Source organism: Esox lucius, chromosome 15 (assembly GCF_011004845.1).
Source record: "Esox lucius isolate fEsoLuc1 chromosome 15, fEsoLuc1.pri, whole genome shotgun sequence".
NCBI classification, from domain to species: domain Eukaryota; kingdom Metazoa; phylum Chordata; class Actinopteri; order Esociformes; family Esocidae; genus Esox; species Esox lucius.
Genome location: NC_047583.1, coordinates 23726917 through 23743104, shown reverse-complemented (window position 1 = coordinate 23743104; position 16188 = coordinate 23726917). Strand labels below are relative to the sequence as shown.

The following is a 16188-nucleotide window of genomic DNA, read 5'->3' as shown; positions in this document are numbered from 1 at the left end:
AAGGGTGCAGCTTTGTTTGCCAAATATACACAAATTGAAGAACATAATTGAAAAGCCAATTCAGGGTGAGACAGGCATCTGATTCAGGAAAACTCAGAGAAAGATTTATCCCAAAAATTGGCTTAGTGTCAGTTTCAGGAATTTGGACACTAATCACTGACTTGAGGACACGTTTAAAAATACTATTCTATGGGTTATATTTTGAAATGTGTTTAATCAGCGAGGATTACTGTTTATTTTTTGTTGCCTATCACCCATGCATTTTGTAATCAGCCATATACATTTCCTTATCCTAAATCGAACCATTTACCCAGATCTCAGTGAGAACCAGAAAGTACCTGACAATGATTCTGTTGTCAACACACTGTCAGCATTAATGGCACTCTGCATGAATGAGTTGGGACTGCCATGGCGATGGGAGTAGGAAGGAAGTTGTGGGGGAGGAATGGAGGAGGGTGTGGAGGGCAGTGTGGCCAGCAATGTTCAAAACGTGGTGTTGGGCCTCCGTGACTGCATACCACTTGAGATTAGCTTAGTGTTTCTGCATTCAGCTATGGTGCTGGGGGAAGGGTTTGTGTCAGGCTTTTCTCTTGATTCTGGATGGAGGATTGTCTTCTTGCCTCAAATGCTGTGGAGCTAATTTTTATGCTCCCATGGTTTGTAGTTGGCTGGTATCACCGTATGAAGTCCCACCTAAATATGGTTCCTAAACATTAACCTTAAATTATTTGTAAGAATTCCTGTACTGTTGATTTGTTTGTGTTCAGTTTCCTAAGCCTCTCTTTCTGCCTCCTCAAGATGGTTCACATTTTAGTTTTAACACTACACTGGCATACCTAATTTAATCAGCCAGCAAATAAAGTCCTTGAATAATTTAATCAGATTAAAAGAAACATGCAAAACATCTGGAGAGGTGTGAGAAACCCTGACCTAAACAGGAGGAAGCAATTGCATGGATCGTATTTTTAATAAGAGAATGCAATGAGGTGCGTGGTAATTAGGTTAATGCATGTAATAATCAATGTTACTGGAATTTGCTAGCAACAACATTGAGTCATGGCAAATACAGCACTTTGAAAAAGTACATTCTGAAAACACTTTGTCCTGTACAAATGCCGACTTTTAGAGGGTTCCTCCAATTTTTACTTTTAATAAAAGCGTTACTTTTTGTAAGCTTGAATAATATGTCAATATCTTCCTAAATCTGCTAATATGTTTTGGATATTCTGAATTAAACCAACAATTGTTTGTGTATGAACATTGTCTCACATTTGGTGTAAGCAGTAAAACATTGTTTTGGTATTAAAAATGAACGTAAGTGATTTAGATGGTACAATCATTTCCTACAATATTCACTACTTGTTTTCTCACTTGAACAGAAATTGAGTGAACAGTGTAGAATTAAAATAAAAAAACAATTACTTAAGATAATATTGTGGGTATATTCTGATATTTATATTCAAATATTCTAGATGTAGCCCCTTTAAAAGTATAAATCAGCAGCTGTACAGGTACATGTATTTTTTCAAGTATTGACTGTTGGTGACTTATTGTTGTTGCAAGAAAATTCAACGAACACTGGTCGAGACAAAATTAGAACAAAAAAAACAGAACAAGTATGCTTCATGTGTAAGTCTGCACATTTTAATGTGGTTTGCATTATATTGGAGCACAATGACAGGACAAGAAACATAAGCCGAGCTAGCCTACTTATGACTACATTTGAATCAAGCACAAATAAATTAACAAATGAAAAATTATACAAGCACATTTGAAGTAGTTGTAAATTAAATCATAGAAGTACAATGATAAACCCCATGGAGAGTATTGTTAAAAATACTACTTACAAAGCATGTAGAAGTCTGGAATTTAAATTTTATTATACAAAAATCCAGAAAATCACATTGTATGATTTTTAAATAATTTATTTGCATTTTATTGCATAAACATAATTATTTGATACAGACCTTCTCCAGATCCTTCAGGTTTTGGGGCTGTCGCTTGGCAATACGGACTTTCAGCTCCCTCCAAAGATTTTCTATTGGGATTTTAATCCATGACAGCGTAGTGTGTTACTAATGGTTTTCTTTGAGACTGTGGTCCCAGCTCTCTTCAGGTCATTGACCAGGTCCTGCCGTGTAGTTCTGGGCCGATCCCTCACCTTCCTCATGATCATTGATGCCCCACGAGGTGAGATCTTGCATGAAGCCCCAGACCGAGGGAGATTGACCGTCATCTTGAACTTCTTCCATTTTCTAATAATTGCGCTAACAGTTGTTGCCTTCTCACCAAGCTTCTCACCAGCGTAAAGTTATGCAGTAAATTGCATAAGTATTCATCCTCATTGGACCTTTTTTGCATTACAGTGAGCAAAATAGATTTAATTGTGCCTTTATTTTACTGATCTACATAAAATATTTCAAAGGGAAAATAAAATTATACAAATTTCTACCAATTAATAAACATAACTAAAATATAGACTATACATATTTTTTCATACATATCTTCTTAAAATATCCTCTTTATATATTTATTATATAAATATCATGTTTTGCAAAGTTGGCAGACTAAAACCAAATCAATTTTAATCACACGTCATAACACAACATTTTAAATAACTTGACTGTACATGTTGCTGTTGAAAGCTTACTGCAACTCCTCCTTTCATAGAAGGTGCACCAAAGAACAGCAACAGTGCTAAAAAAAAAGACTCCTTGTGAGACTTTCATCACTGTAGTAATATCTAGTAAAACAGGTTTAAATGTAGAGGCCCTTGCCAGAGGATCCATGGACACAATGGTTGTTTACCTTCCAGGGTTTTATCAGATACAATCACATTTTTAATGCATACAAATTATTTACAGAGAAATTACTGAAATAGTGACAATGTGATAAACAGCAACTGGTGATAAATAATACATAAATACAAATAAAGACCTACTAGTAACACTGCTAAACATATAATAATAATACTAGTCTGCTTGGCTTTTGAAAAGCCAATAGATTAATTAATATTAAGGGAGTGCTCATCTTCTTTCCCAGCACCAGACAAAATAGTTTTGGTCCAGGGTGGTATGAAAAGCCTGTTGATGGTGAACCTTCAACTAAAAACAAACACTCAGGACAACACAAAAAAAAGTGCCTGCATATTTCAAGTCTCCGTACATGAATAAGTTCTAAAAGTATAAGAATAAGATGACAGTGGCAGTGCAACTTTGACATTCCGTGCCTTGGTAAGCGAACTCCCGGCTCCGGTCCAACACAAAGCCACAGATGTTAGCTGTCAGATTGAAACTTCTCAAACTTTGTCCTGGATTTTTCATTTGCTTGCTGAAGGTACTTCCAAAGATATCCTCTCCAACAGGCAAAACAGTTAGACTTGTGCACTTGTCTATACTGCATTACGCTGAGCTGGGGGGTTTGTCTGCTGCCCTAATTGTAGTGTTTTGGGTTTGTCTGCTGCCCTAATTGTAGTGTTTTGGATGATTTAGACCACAGGTAGGCAAATAGATCCTGCCATTTCTGTTGGGGGCTGCACCTATAAAGAACAATTTCGACACCATTACTTGATTACACTAAATCGTGATCACATCTCTTTATTTGTGCAAAAGTAGGAAACGGATGTTTAAACTAATACGTAGCTGAATCCCTTGTGATTTAAGTTTATATACAGTACCAGTCAAATGTTTGCACACTGACCCATTCACTTGAACTTTTGACTGGTACTGTATATATAAAAACACTAAAATGACTTGCGGTCCATTAAAGGGAATCTGTCGCCAATCCCTGGTTTAGATGCAATTGAAAGCTTGTAGAGACACTGTATTACTTACAACCCGTTTAGGTTAATATCTGAAGACAATGTTATGGTCTGAAATCAGTAGCAACATATTAAAGATGCAATTCGTATGACTATCATAGGTGACCATTGTCCACTGTTCACTTCCATTGTATCCTGGTGTGGTCATTTGCAGTCCTGTAACACGACCTCTGTCAGTCATTCTACCGTGGTCGTTAGCCTGTAGCTGCAGCAGCGCAGAAGCCAAACACATATACTGCAGTAAGCCACAACCACTCAGGGAGGGTGATTTGGTGGAGTTCACACGGGATACTCTCTTTATTCTTCAGGCAAACTTCTTCTTAGTTGCAGTGAAGCGCTCCATGTACTGTAGGGTAAACATAAAATCAGATCCATCGCCAGACACCTCAGGGGCAACATGAGATTAAACAGATTAACTGTTTCAGTGAGCATTAAAGTAGGGCTCCATGTTCAGGCTATTCTAATAGGCATTTGGTCATATCTGATTACACCTTCATTATCACAAGCTAGGGAAATAAGACGCTATTTCAAGCTTCGCAACACCATTTAAACTCTGTGATAATACCTTGAAAAGTCAAACCATAGAAGCATTTAGTGGTTAGAGGCTATTTCAGACCACCTATTCAGTCAAGTGCAGGGATTATGTTTGGGAAAGAATACAAGATCTGTCTGAGCCCCAACTTTCTTCACTGATCCCTCTCTCTTACACTGAACACGAACCTCCAGTCTGGTTGAGCTAGCCCGTCACTTGTTTTGTTTCTAAGGAGTTAATCAAATGACGCCAGTGGTGGGGGCGGAGAAAAATGTAAACCAATGACTTGAAAACGCATCAGAGATGTTGTTTACAGCCAATACAAAAACAGTTCAGCGAAGCCGCTCGACCGTGCCGCAGATCAACCTCGACTGTTAATTGGGCAGGGCACAGCACATACACACATGAAAATAATAAGCATTTACAACTCACCTTATCATACCCCTCCAGGTCCCGCAGGTTCTTCACCTCAAACAGGTTGCCCTCCACAGAGAGCAGTGACACCTGCGAGCTGGTGAGAATGGACACAGGGATGGAGGCAAGCTCCAGACAGTTCTCCTCCAGTCTCAGCACCTTCAGTCTCTGGCAGGCAGACACCTCAGCAGAGACTACTGAAATCTTAGAACATCATTGATACGGATTAACATGTATACTGGTTCAATCTTTCTGGATAGCGCACTCCTTCAATAAGTGAATCGGTCATTCTCACTGATTCGACTTCCTGTAACGTGTCCTTGCAGAAAATAAATTCTGACAAGAAACAATTAGTTTAGCAAACGCATGATGCCACATAGAAACCTGAACCTGATTGGTAGCTCATCTGCCAGGCAGAAGTGGTTTACAATATTCTTCTATTCTCATCTTCCAATGAGATTCATACGTCCTCCTGATTACCTGGTTCTGGTTGAGATTGATCTCGATGGCCTGCAGGGCTGCCACTTCAGCAGGCACGGCCTGGATGTGGTTCTTGGACAGGTCCAGGACGTCCAGGTGCCGTAGGGAGCCGAGGCCGGCAGGAAACTCACGGAAGTTGTTCCCTGACAGGCTAAGAGTGCGCAGCGCTTTTAACTGTCCTACAGTGCTGGGGAGACGTGTCAATAGGTTCCCATTCAGCAAGAGTGTTTCTAGTTTCTTCAGCTTCCCAATTTCATCTGGGAGACTTGCTGTGTACACAAAAACACCACACACCAACACAAAAACACACACACAACTTAGCTATAGAGATTGAAGCAGAGGAATTTACATCGATAATATTTGCATCATAATGGGTATTTATTATTCAGTGAAAGCAAAGCCAATTACATCGGTCAACAGATGCTGTGATGTAACAGATAGTACCATTATAGACGTTTACAGATTTTAGGACAAAGGCGATTCCGCAACACTTACTGAGTTTATTACAGTTTAATGTAAGGCTCTTCATCTGAAGAAAGTTTCCTATGGCAGCAGGTAGCACTTCAATCTTGTTGTTGGACAAATCGACAGTCCGTAGGTTTCCTGTCAACCTCTGCAGCTCCTCCGGGAACTGAAATACATTAGTGGGAAATAATATACATTGTGAAACCATCCAATAATAAGAACAATTTAGCAGGTCAATGTGGCTTGCAGGCATTATAAATAGGAGACTACATGATGAGCGCTATGTGTGTGTGTGTGAGAGAGAGAGAGAGAGACAGAGAGAGACTTACCTCAGGGAGTCCTTTTCCTGTGAGCTGAAAGATCCCGGTCTTCTGTGAGTTTTCCAAGTGGGCTTTGATTGCACTGTTCCCCATATTTGTTGTTTGCCAACTGATGTGGTTCTCCTAGTGATGGTCTTATGTATTAACTAGGCTAATGTGAATTTGATGCCAGATACAGTAGTGTTGATAAATACTTCCAAGTGTTTCAGTATGGTCTCTAAAAGAGATAATTAATACAAATAAATCATAGCTTATGAGTTTATACGTTAACTGACAAGTAAGTATCAAACCTCAGAATCGTGAGGTTTTAACGTTAGGAAGTTAGCTAGCTAACGTTAACTATCCTACTATAGTACCAATGGAAGCTTCAAGTGATACTGTCTCCATGCATATTGTTATCATTAGGTCACAGTAACAGCAATAAGTAAAATACAGACTATGTACTTTCAAATACAGTTTTCCAAAGAAGGTAACTAGCAATAGTATTAGATGTTAAAAGTAATATTAACATAGGTAGGTAGGTAGGTAGGTAGCTAGTTGTAGCGAGTTAGCTAGACCAGTTCAGCTGTGAGAGTAGATTTGTTTAAACGTTTGGTACTTAGCTAATAATTCGAAATGTAACAACCAGTTACTAGTGCCTACAGATTCGTAACAAAACCATGGGGTTTATCGGACTGGTCAAAACTAAAACACTTACCAGTCTATGACATAGTTAATCCGCCTTCTTGAACAACAAACACGTCGCTAACTATCTAAAAGGATGGAAAGCTACGGTCTAGCAGTTAAACATTAATGCGCATGTCTGTATGTTGCTGTTTCATTCGATCCGGAAGCTTGCAGTACCAGTAAGGTGTGGCCTTTTATTAAAGTTTGAATTTAAGTTTCTGGGTTTGTCAATGTAAATGTTATTTGTTCAGCGGAGGAAAAACACCCAAATCCCTGTACCCGAACCCGTAAATGTTCTACAAAAGACAGCTTCCCTTACACGTGGTATTATAGAATGTATACTAAATGTGTCAAATGCACAGAAAAGTATATACTTTTGGAGATGCAAGAACACATGTCTATGTTACTTTTATCCTTATTGTTTTCCCCCCCCGGTGGTTCAGTTCAGCTCTTCCCTCTCTAACTTTACCCTTTCCATACATGAAAAATCCGATGGGAATTCACTGTACATTTTCTTCTCTTATTTATAAATTGCTTAAGAGTCAATGAAGGGACAATTATTAAAAAATGTAAATGTGACTTAAATACGAACAAATAACAGTATGTCTCAACGTTTAAATGCAATTCATTTGTATAAAATATTAATAATACATGTATTACATTTGTTCACTGTTCGACTTTAATTCTGAAATGTTATGACCTGGAAGTACTTTTTAGTGTTTCTGGTAAGACGTTGGCAAAGGCGTTGCAACCAGTAACAACATCGGCGGGTAACATTTGAATAAAGAAGCAATTGGTAAATGAACGCTTATTGGCGCGTTAATTTAAACAATTCTATTGTACGTAGCTTTAAAATTACTAGTTATGAAAACAGGATACAGTAATGTCTGCTGATGTGGCCAGGGAAACGTTTTACGGCTATCTTTTCCAGTTCTGACATCACTACCCTGTACAAATGAATCCGTGGGACCTTGCTCCATATTCAGTAACACCGGTTGCAAGTCTTTTGACCAAATGCGTGACCTCGGGTGTACTGTCTCAGGTGAGTGTCAACTTTGTTCCGCAACGAATGCATTTTTCAGTGCCATTTTAAATACCTGGTTCCCTTGGTAAAGATTAGACAAAAACTATGAAAAAAGTATTTGTTTAGCTAAAATAGGAAAAACTCTTTGTTCTAATAAAAAAAATCCCAATACCGTGGGGCGGGACATTGTCCTAGGAGGGATGCAGTGTTCAAATGGGCCACCCGACCCAATCATCCACTCATTCAATATTCCAGATGCATCCGTTATCCTTTTGATCACCCTTGGGGTTTCTCTAGAACATGATTGGAGTCAACCTGATCACTGCTTTGAGACTTCTTGGGAAGGATTAAACCAGCATAATACACTTTTCAGAAGTTTCTCACATTCTTCCATGTAGATCCTCTGAAGCTCTGTCAGATTGCATCTGGTGTGTTGTGTCTGTGAACTGTGTTATTCAGCTTTTCTGACAAATGATTAATTGGGTTCATGTCCAGGCTTGGCTGGGCCACTCAAAGACAGTTAAAGACATGTCCCAAAACCATTCCACTGTCGGCTTGGCTATGTGCTTCTGTATTTTGCTCCATTCACCCTTCTCCCAATCCTGACCATTCTACTAGTCCCTACCACTGAGAAACATCCCCACAGCGTGATGCTCCCACCACCATGCTTCACCATAAATGTAAGTAGCGATATATGCTTTTGCAATGCGTTGTGCTTGCTTTCAGGTCTTTGATTTTGGTCTCATCAGACCCAATAATATTCTTACCAAGACCTTTCTTGCCTGTTTACTTAGTTTTAGCTTGATGGCCAGCTTTAGAAATTGCATTGGTGGTTTCAAACATCTTCATTTTCACAGTGACGGAGCCTACTGTGTGCCTTTCCTGTGTAATCAATAGAATATGCTGCAGGTGGACTCCAAAAAGTTCTAGAGACACCTCAATGATGATGAAGAGATGCATCTCAGCTCAATTTGGAGAGTCATGGCAAAGTTTCTGAGTACTTATCTGGATATTTAACTTTTTAATTTTCAATAAATGTCCTCAAATTTTAAAACTTTTATTTTAACACCACAAAATGTGCAGAATGAAAACGGGTCTGATTAGGCATGCTTGGCCAGTCCATCAGCTTTACCCTCAGCTTCTTTAGCAAGGCTGTGGTTGTCTTGGAGGTGTGTTTGGGGCCGTTATGTTGGAATACTGCACTGTGGCCCAGTCTCCGAAGGGAGGGGCTCATGCTCTGCTTCAGTATGTCACAGTACATGTTGGCATTCATGGTTCCCTCAATGAACGTAGCTCCCCAGTGCCGGCAGCATTCATGCAGCCCCAGACCATGACACTCCCACCACCATGCTTGATTGTAGGCAAGACACTTGTCATTGTACTCCTCACCCGGTTGCTGCCACACACGCTTGACACCATCTGAACCAAATACGTTTATCTTGGTCTCATCAGACCACAGGACATGGTTCCAGTAATGCATGTCCTTTGTCTGTCATCTTCAGCAAACTGTTTGCAGGCTTTCTTGTGCATCATCTTTAGAAGAAGCTTCCTTCTAGGACGACAGCCATGCAGACCAATTTGATGCAGAGTGCAGTGTATGGTCTGAGCACTGACAGGCTGACCCCCCACCCCTTCAACCTCTGCAGCAATGCTGGCAGCACTCATACGTCTATTTCCCAAAGACAACCTCTGGATATGACGCAGAGCACGTGCACTCAACTTCTTTGGTCTACCATGGCGAGGCCTGTTCTGAGTGGAACCTGTCCTGTTAAACCGCTGTATGGTCTTGGCTACCGTGCTGCAGCTCAGTTTCAGGGGCTTGGCATCGTCTTATAGCCTAGGCCATCTTTATGTTGGGCAACAATTCTTTTTTTCAGATCATCAGTGAGTTCTTTGCCATGAGGTGCCAAACATGTTGAACAGTGACCAGCCAGAGGGAGTGTGAGAGCGATGACACCAAATTTAACACACCTGCTCCCCATTCACACCTGAGTAACACTAAAGAGTCACATGACACTGGGGAGGGAAAATGGCTAATTGGGCCCAATTTGGACATTTTCACTTAGGGGTGTACTCATTTTTGTTCCCAGCGGTTTGGACATTAATGGCTGCATGTTGTGTTATTTTGAGGGGATAGCAAATTTACCCTTTTATAAAGCTGTACACTCACTACTTTACATTGTAGCAAAGTGTCATACCAGTGTTGTCACATGAAAATATATAATCAAATATGTCCAAAAATGTGAGGGGTGTACTCACTTTTTTGTGAGATACCGTAAATGTATTCAAAACATAGGTAAAAAAATTAAATAATAATTGCATCACATGGCAAGGCCCAACAGGTTTACGAACACTGGCCATATGGCTCAAGGTTTTGTCTCTGTAACATTGCAGAGGCTTTTTAACACATGCACAGCATTTCTTATTCCAGCTTTACATGGTCAGAAGACACTTCATCAAACCTCAATAACGCAAAACATTTTCCTCCCTCGTTCCATTCAGAATGTGGGTTAAGCGATGAGCATTAGCTACTCCAAGCATGTGGTCTTTTCTATATACAGTGAAACACCAGAGATTTCTTGTTGTTTTTGTGGTGGTTTACTGAAATTATGATTTGCTTTTCCCGTATGTTAACAGTTTGTAGAGCCATACATTGTCTTCTCTTTTTCCTGTGGCACATAACACTCATACTCACACTACTCCAGGTCAGTGCTACTGATTCCACTTCCTTCATTGTGTTCTTGCAAAAAAAACATCTTTACTCATAAAATACTCTGATAAGAAAAAGTACATTTGCCTGTAGGCAGGACGATGTTTGGTCTAGAAAGTCTACAGTCTAAACCAGATTTTTGGTAGAACTGTGTATGTTCTGGGTAAAGTTGCACCCTTATTTTTCCCTCTGCCTATCTGAAATGTAAAATAAATGTGATATTATTCTCCTCGCAACTGGTGTCATAGATTCACCACAGAACTGGTGTCATGGACCTAAAAGCAAGTTTAATGGAAATTCTACATAGAACATGCTTTTTAGTGTGTACTAGGGTTAATCTCTGTCAGCAACTGGCTCTTAATGTCCTTTATCTGCATGTCATGTAATCTATTCAAGTGAAATAACTGATTGAAAGGACATTTTATTTTAGTCAACAGTGAGCTGTAAATTACAATATTATTACATGCCCTCCTCACTCACTGTCAGTGTATAATCCCCTTTGATTGATCTGAAATAATCCACGAGATTCTAAAAATAATTCACTTTCATTCTCGGTTATTAGACAATTAGCAAATAATGTATTTTTGGGGGGGGTGACGGCAACATTACATTGAGAACAAAATGTAGATTATTACCTTGGTTACCATATTATAGAAACATCTTAATAAATAGGTCACATTTCTTAATTTTTTATACACACTTGGTAAGCTTATGTAATTAGATTGTAAGTATGCCACTATGCACATTTGAAGCTCCTCATAGTTGACTATGGATAAACTTCAGCTACTCATTTTGTATTTTAGGTTTTTCTCCAAAACTAATTTCTTAGTACACAGAACGATGTTGATGTTTGTAGATTTTTTCCCCACAGTTCTGTAACTCGGTTTGCTGCATCACTCCGCAAAACAAAACGTCCACCTGCATTTGTCCATAGTGCCTCTGTTTGACTACAGTGTTTTGCTTGGCGGTATCACTAGAACCCAGTGTAGTCTTTTGCTTTTCAACCCCTGGTGTTACCTAAGCCGTCACACTGAAAACAGTCTCTGTTACAGGAGGACGTTGATACGGTCCCTCGAGAACCCAATGTCTTCTCCCCTCATCTCCTACAAGCTGAACAGCTCATCACTATGGACCGTGAACTTGACAAGGTATGCCTACACTCGGTGTATTCTTTAGTGCACCTATCTGCAGCAGTGCTATGTCTATGTACCTAACTTCTCTGTTTTAGATCAATCTGGAAATGGAGTTGTTGAAGCTGGAGAAGGAAAGTGCAGACGTCACCCACAAATTCTATCTGAGTAAGTTAGTCATATGTTTCTGAATTTTCAGATAAAAACATTTAGTTACCCTTTGGAAAGCCACAGCCTGACTGGTTCATGGGATGTTTCTGGTAGGTCAGAGGTTTGCTTCGTTGCAGCAGTTTACCTCCCATTTGCAAGACTTGCTAAGAGAACAGGCCAGTCTGCAGCAGAGGCTGATGAAACCACTGTGCCAGACTAACTTACCTATACAGGCAGATCTTCACAGGTGAGGGACGTGCTTGTATTCATTAGTGGGTGTCACCATGCTGTGTATGATGTCTTATTGGCTGTTTTTTTTTTAGATATGTGGTGGAGGTCATGAAGATGGTGGTGGACTACATTGAGAACCTGGAGGCAAAGATTAATACTGTTCGCACTATTCCTACCATTGACGAATCCATTAGTAATTTGGTGAGTGCTTTAAAAAACACATGCCCAGAGGACTTCATGAAGGTTCTTCTATCTATCTAATCCAGACCTGGGTGATATTCAGTTGATAAAATGTAGAGAAGTTGAAAACCTCAGTCCTTTCGATAATGATTTCCCCCAACTGAACACTTACTGGGATTTCTTCCAACTTTTTATTTTTGTAAAATTCATGTTGGATAACGAACGGCACAGGAGGCCTTGTGAAAATGCATGCTAGCCTTTTTTGTCATTAATTGTGATCAATTGACCCACTGATGTTCATGAATTTATGAATGTTCGAAATTTGGACAAAATAAATGAAATGAAATAAATAAAAAATTGTAAATTCTGCGGCAATCTTCAAACAAATGATGTACTCAGATTTAATCTTTGAGACATACAGTATACAGAAATGGACAAATACATCCTTGACTGGAATGTAGACTGCTTTTTTTTATTCATTATATTTTTATGATTGTATTCCTATCCAATAGGCATAGTCCTACTTGATGACTCAATGTGAAATTTACATTCCCTTTAGAAGCATATACAGGAATTACTAAACTTTTTTAAAGGTATTGTTTGCCGTTAACTCAATTTCGATGCTGACTTAGTCACTTGCATAAACAAAGAAATCTCTGTCTAGCCTGATCCAGCTTTACCCGTCCATCCTCACTTCCGCCATCCACATCTGGTTTGGGTCTCTGTCTGGCTGCTACAGTGGTATAGGCATGGTCCACTGTCCATCCAGGTCTTTTATGACTCCAGGGAAAAAAACTCATGCTGTGGCAAGATAACTGCTAACTCCCTCCCAACCTGTCACCAACTGTTCCAAAACATCTGCAGCAAAGAGCAAGCGGGCAGTACAGGTCAATCATATCCCCAAAATCCCAGCACCTGAACAGTTTTGTTCTCCGTGCTGAGACCCTCAGTAAACACAGAACAGTCCCAGTAATAAAGACTCTCCACGTCAAACCAGCTCCAAACTGTTAACAAAACATCGGCACTATTCTGCACTCAAAACTGCACCTGGATGCACTGGAATGTATTTGTAAATGGTTAATATGGATGCAAATCAATATGCAGCTTGGGAAAAAATGAAGAGACCACTGAACCTTTTTCTTACTTTTCCAAAATAAGTCAAAGGAAGTTATTGAGTGAGGAACAGAAGGGTTAAAATTAAGAGACCACTGCAAATTGAACGCTTCTGTTCCTCATTCAAAACTTTCCTTTTCAACTTTTTTGGAAAGGAAAGAAAAAGGTGCAGTGGTCTCTTCATTTTTTCCCGAGCTGTATATTATATAATCAGTGTTCATAACCCATTGTTGTACATGCTCATCACCCAGTGGGTCTCATCAGTCATGTAAAAATTACGCAGCCTGGGAAAAAAACATTTGGGTATATGGATGTGTAATCTTCACCTCAACAGTATTGACAGATACTAATTTAACAAATGACACAGAAAGATGATACTTTTCAGTCTTTTATTGAATCTCTTATCTCTTGATATTACCCTCAGGTTCTTAGACTTCTGTAAGAATCTGTTGTTCAGCTTTATATCTTCATGCAGCCCTTTGATGTATTCCTATCTTGTAAAATCCCACATCTTACTTAATAATAATGACTAATGATGAAGTTATAATTATGATAATAGTTATAATAACAGCAGCTTTTCTGGTTAACTGTACTCCACTGTCTGTTTTATACTTTCTCTGTCTGTTCCTCAGAACAACGGTGTGGTTCAGCTTTTGGCTCAGGTGACAGAGGTGGAAAGACTTTCCAAACAGGTGCTGCAGCGGCGATGTCAAAACAGCAGCACTTCTATCAATGACATCATTTCCTGAAAGGTCATACCCTGTTCCCTACCCATCTCCCCTGGTCACATATTCAACAAAGTTAAAATGTTTTTTACAGCCGATGTACCATTCCCGTTTTATTTATTGGGCAAGTGAATGCTTTGGGAGAAGGCTGGATAATTGGGACTCAGAGCAAGCCTGACCTTTCAGAATCCTTCACAATGGAGATTTGAGATAAATACTTGATGAAATGTTTTCTCTGATAATGTTTAACGAACTTCTTCATCAGAGAATGTTTTTAATTCAGTTCTATCCTTGTTCATTTTGATTGATACAATGTTGTCCTGTAAATAAACCAAATTCAACATAGCCTAAATTAACATAGTTTTTACTTTTAAACAAAAATGCAATAATGCTCACCATTATTGACATCGTCTGCAGCAAAAGCTTTTTCTCTCATATTTTCAAGAGGTCCAGTTCACGATATTGGCCTTGTGTCATTGTGGCAATTCTCAGTTGGTTTGGGAGAGTCGTAGGTCAATACATGTACCCCCCAAAAGCACATCTCGCATTCTGTTTCCACCCACACTGCTCACTCAACTAGGATATATCTGCAAGTACCAACATGCTTGAAGCAGAGTGCATTCTTTTAACAGCAACTAGGATTGCGCTTGTAGTCACCCAACACAAGGTGTCGCTAGAGTGCAACATGACAAGGCAACCCCTATCTGACATCCCACCTATCCACCATGTTATTTTCTAATCGGACATAATCTTACGCCATGGTGCACACCCAGAAAACTACAACTTCTGTTTTCTGTCTTCTGTCAAATGTAAAAAAATGTTTTTAAGGCAGATGATTAAAAGCCATTATTTAACCTTTGAAAACACAGACTTCTACACAGACTTCTGTACCTGCTATTTCCATGACTCTTTGTGTTGTTACGTCTTTCGATTAGGCCAACCGTAACCTGAAAACAGGGTTTCTGACTCATAATGTTCCTTCAAAACCTGATGATGTGAAAACACATGCCAGGTGGCACTCAAAGAGTGCAGGCCTGAAGCTCATTAGCTGGATATTGAAATGCTATCAGGCTGGCCCCAGTAGGACAGAGTCAACAGTGATATAACTGTCACCACACAGCATCCAGAAAGGTCACATAAAAAAAAGTGATATAGGTCATTTTGACTTTAATCTCTGTTTTTGTTGGTCATTTTCTGGTATTGTGTGTAGATTAATGAGGGAAAAAATCTATTCACGCCATTGAGTGTTCAGTTGGTACCATTAAATATCTTAACTTGAAAGAATCTTTTACTGCAACGTTGCGTTCATATTTCTTTGTTCCGTTTAATTTTTACTTCACTGTGATAACCCTGCTTTGGTGTATTGATTAGTGCACATGTCAGTTTTGTGATCTCTATGTCATCTCCTTTCTGAACCAGGTCAAACTCACAACATTTGGTTTATTACATTAGACATTTCACATGTCACAATAATGACAAGAAAGGAAAAACACGGGGGAAACACGTTTTAATTATTGTCAAGTCCTTGAGGACACAGAACGTAAATTAATGGATAAAAGAAAGTAGAAAAAGATTTACCATTTCAGACACATTTGTACACATTTGAAAAAAAAGTTATTGGAAGAAAATAATTTCAGGAGTTTAACCTCCCACCTATCATAGGATTACTAAGCTCTGTGACTGACTGCCATTGAATCAGAGCCAGCAGAAAGGGGTCGTGTATACATAAAAACAACACTACAGATGGACTGACTCACCACGCATACACCATTGTCTAGTTAGAAATTGATTATTCCTTTGGAAGTTTCCTTTACTCTGTGTGCCTAATGTACAGACAAATGTCTTCCATGTTCAGTGTCTTTAACCATACACACTGCGTAAAGAAAACCATACGCTCTTGGCAGGGGAAATCTGGCAGGGGAAATCTGGCACAAGCAGTGTGATTTACAGTTTAGCATATCAATGACATGGTCAAAGCAGGAGTGAGGTCTCTCACAAAGACAGACTGATTCATATGAGCAGGATGTCATCAACTGAAGGGTTTCCTAAGTGGGACATGGGTTATCTCAATTCTCTACCTTTAATTCTATACTACTGCTTTTACTCTGTAAATACAACTGTTAGTGCAAGTCTGCGAGGTAGAATTATGATTTTTATTTTGTACTCCAAAGTACGAAGCCCTAACTTGTGGTTGTAGGGAAACGGTTATAGCTGTTCACCAATGTGAG

General features: G+C 39.3%; 2 protein-coding genes across 4 annotated transcripts; one reads left to right on the top strand and one right to left on the bottom strand.

Moving 5' to 3' along the window:
• Window positions 1-2375: 2375 nt before the first annotated feature.
• On the bottom strand, window positions 2376-6822 carry lrrc57 (leucine rich repeat containing 57). Its single transcript, XM_010894827.4, has 6 exons — window positions 6729-6822; window positions 6041-6248; window positions 5742-5877; window positions 5247-5515; window positions 4785-4970; window positions 2376-4166 (listed from the first exon to the last, which is right to left on the bottom strand). The coding sequence occupies exons 2-6, from the start codon at window positions 6122-6124 to the stop codon at window positions 4125-4127; spliced, it is 717 nt and encodes a 238-aa protein (XP_010893129.2). The 5' UTR covers window positions 6125-6248; window positions 6729-6822; the 3' UTR covers window positions 2376-4124.
• A 10-nt stretch (window positions 6823-6832) lies between these two features.
• haus2 (HAUS augmin like complex subunit 2) lies at window positions 6833-15217 on the top strand. 3 transcript variants are annotated; one of them, XM_010894829.3, is made up of 7 exons: window positions 7429-7493; window positions 7629-7739; window positions 11484-11579; window positions 11660-11729; window positions 11826-11958; window positions 12035-12143; window positions 13868-15214. In XM_010894829.3, exons 2-7 carry the CDS (start codon window positions 7653-7655, stop codon window positions 13982-13984), a joined length of 612 nt encoding a protein of 203 aa, XP_010893131.2. In that variant the 5' UTR covers window positions 7429-7493; window positions 7629-7652; the 3' UTR covers window positions 13985-15214. The 3 variants fall into 3 exon arrangements, with proteins under 3 accessions (XP_010893132.2, XP_010893131.2, XP_010893130.2); XM_010894830.3 differs by lacking the exons at window positions 7429-7493; window positions 7629-7739 and adding an exon at window positions 6833-6881 and having other exon boundaries at window positions 13868-15217; XM_010894828.4 differs by having other exon boundaries at window positions 7429-7739; window positions 13868-15213.
• Window positions 15218-16188: the final 971 nt, after the last annotated feature.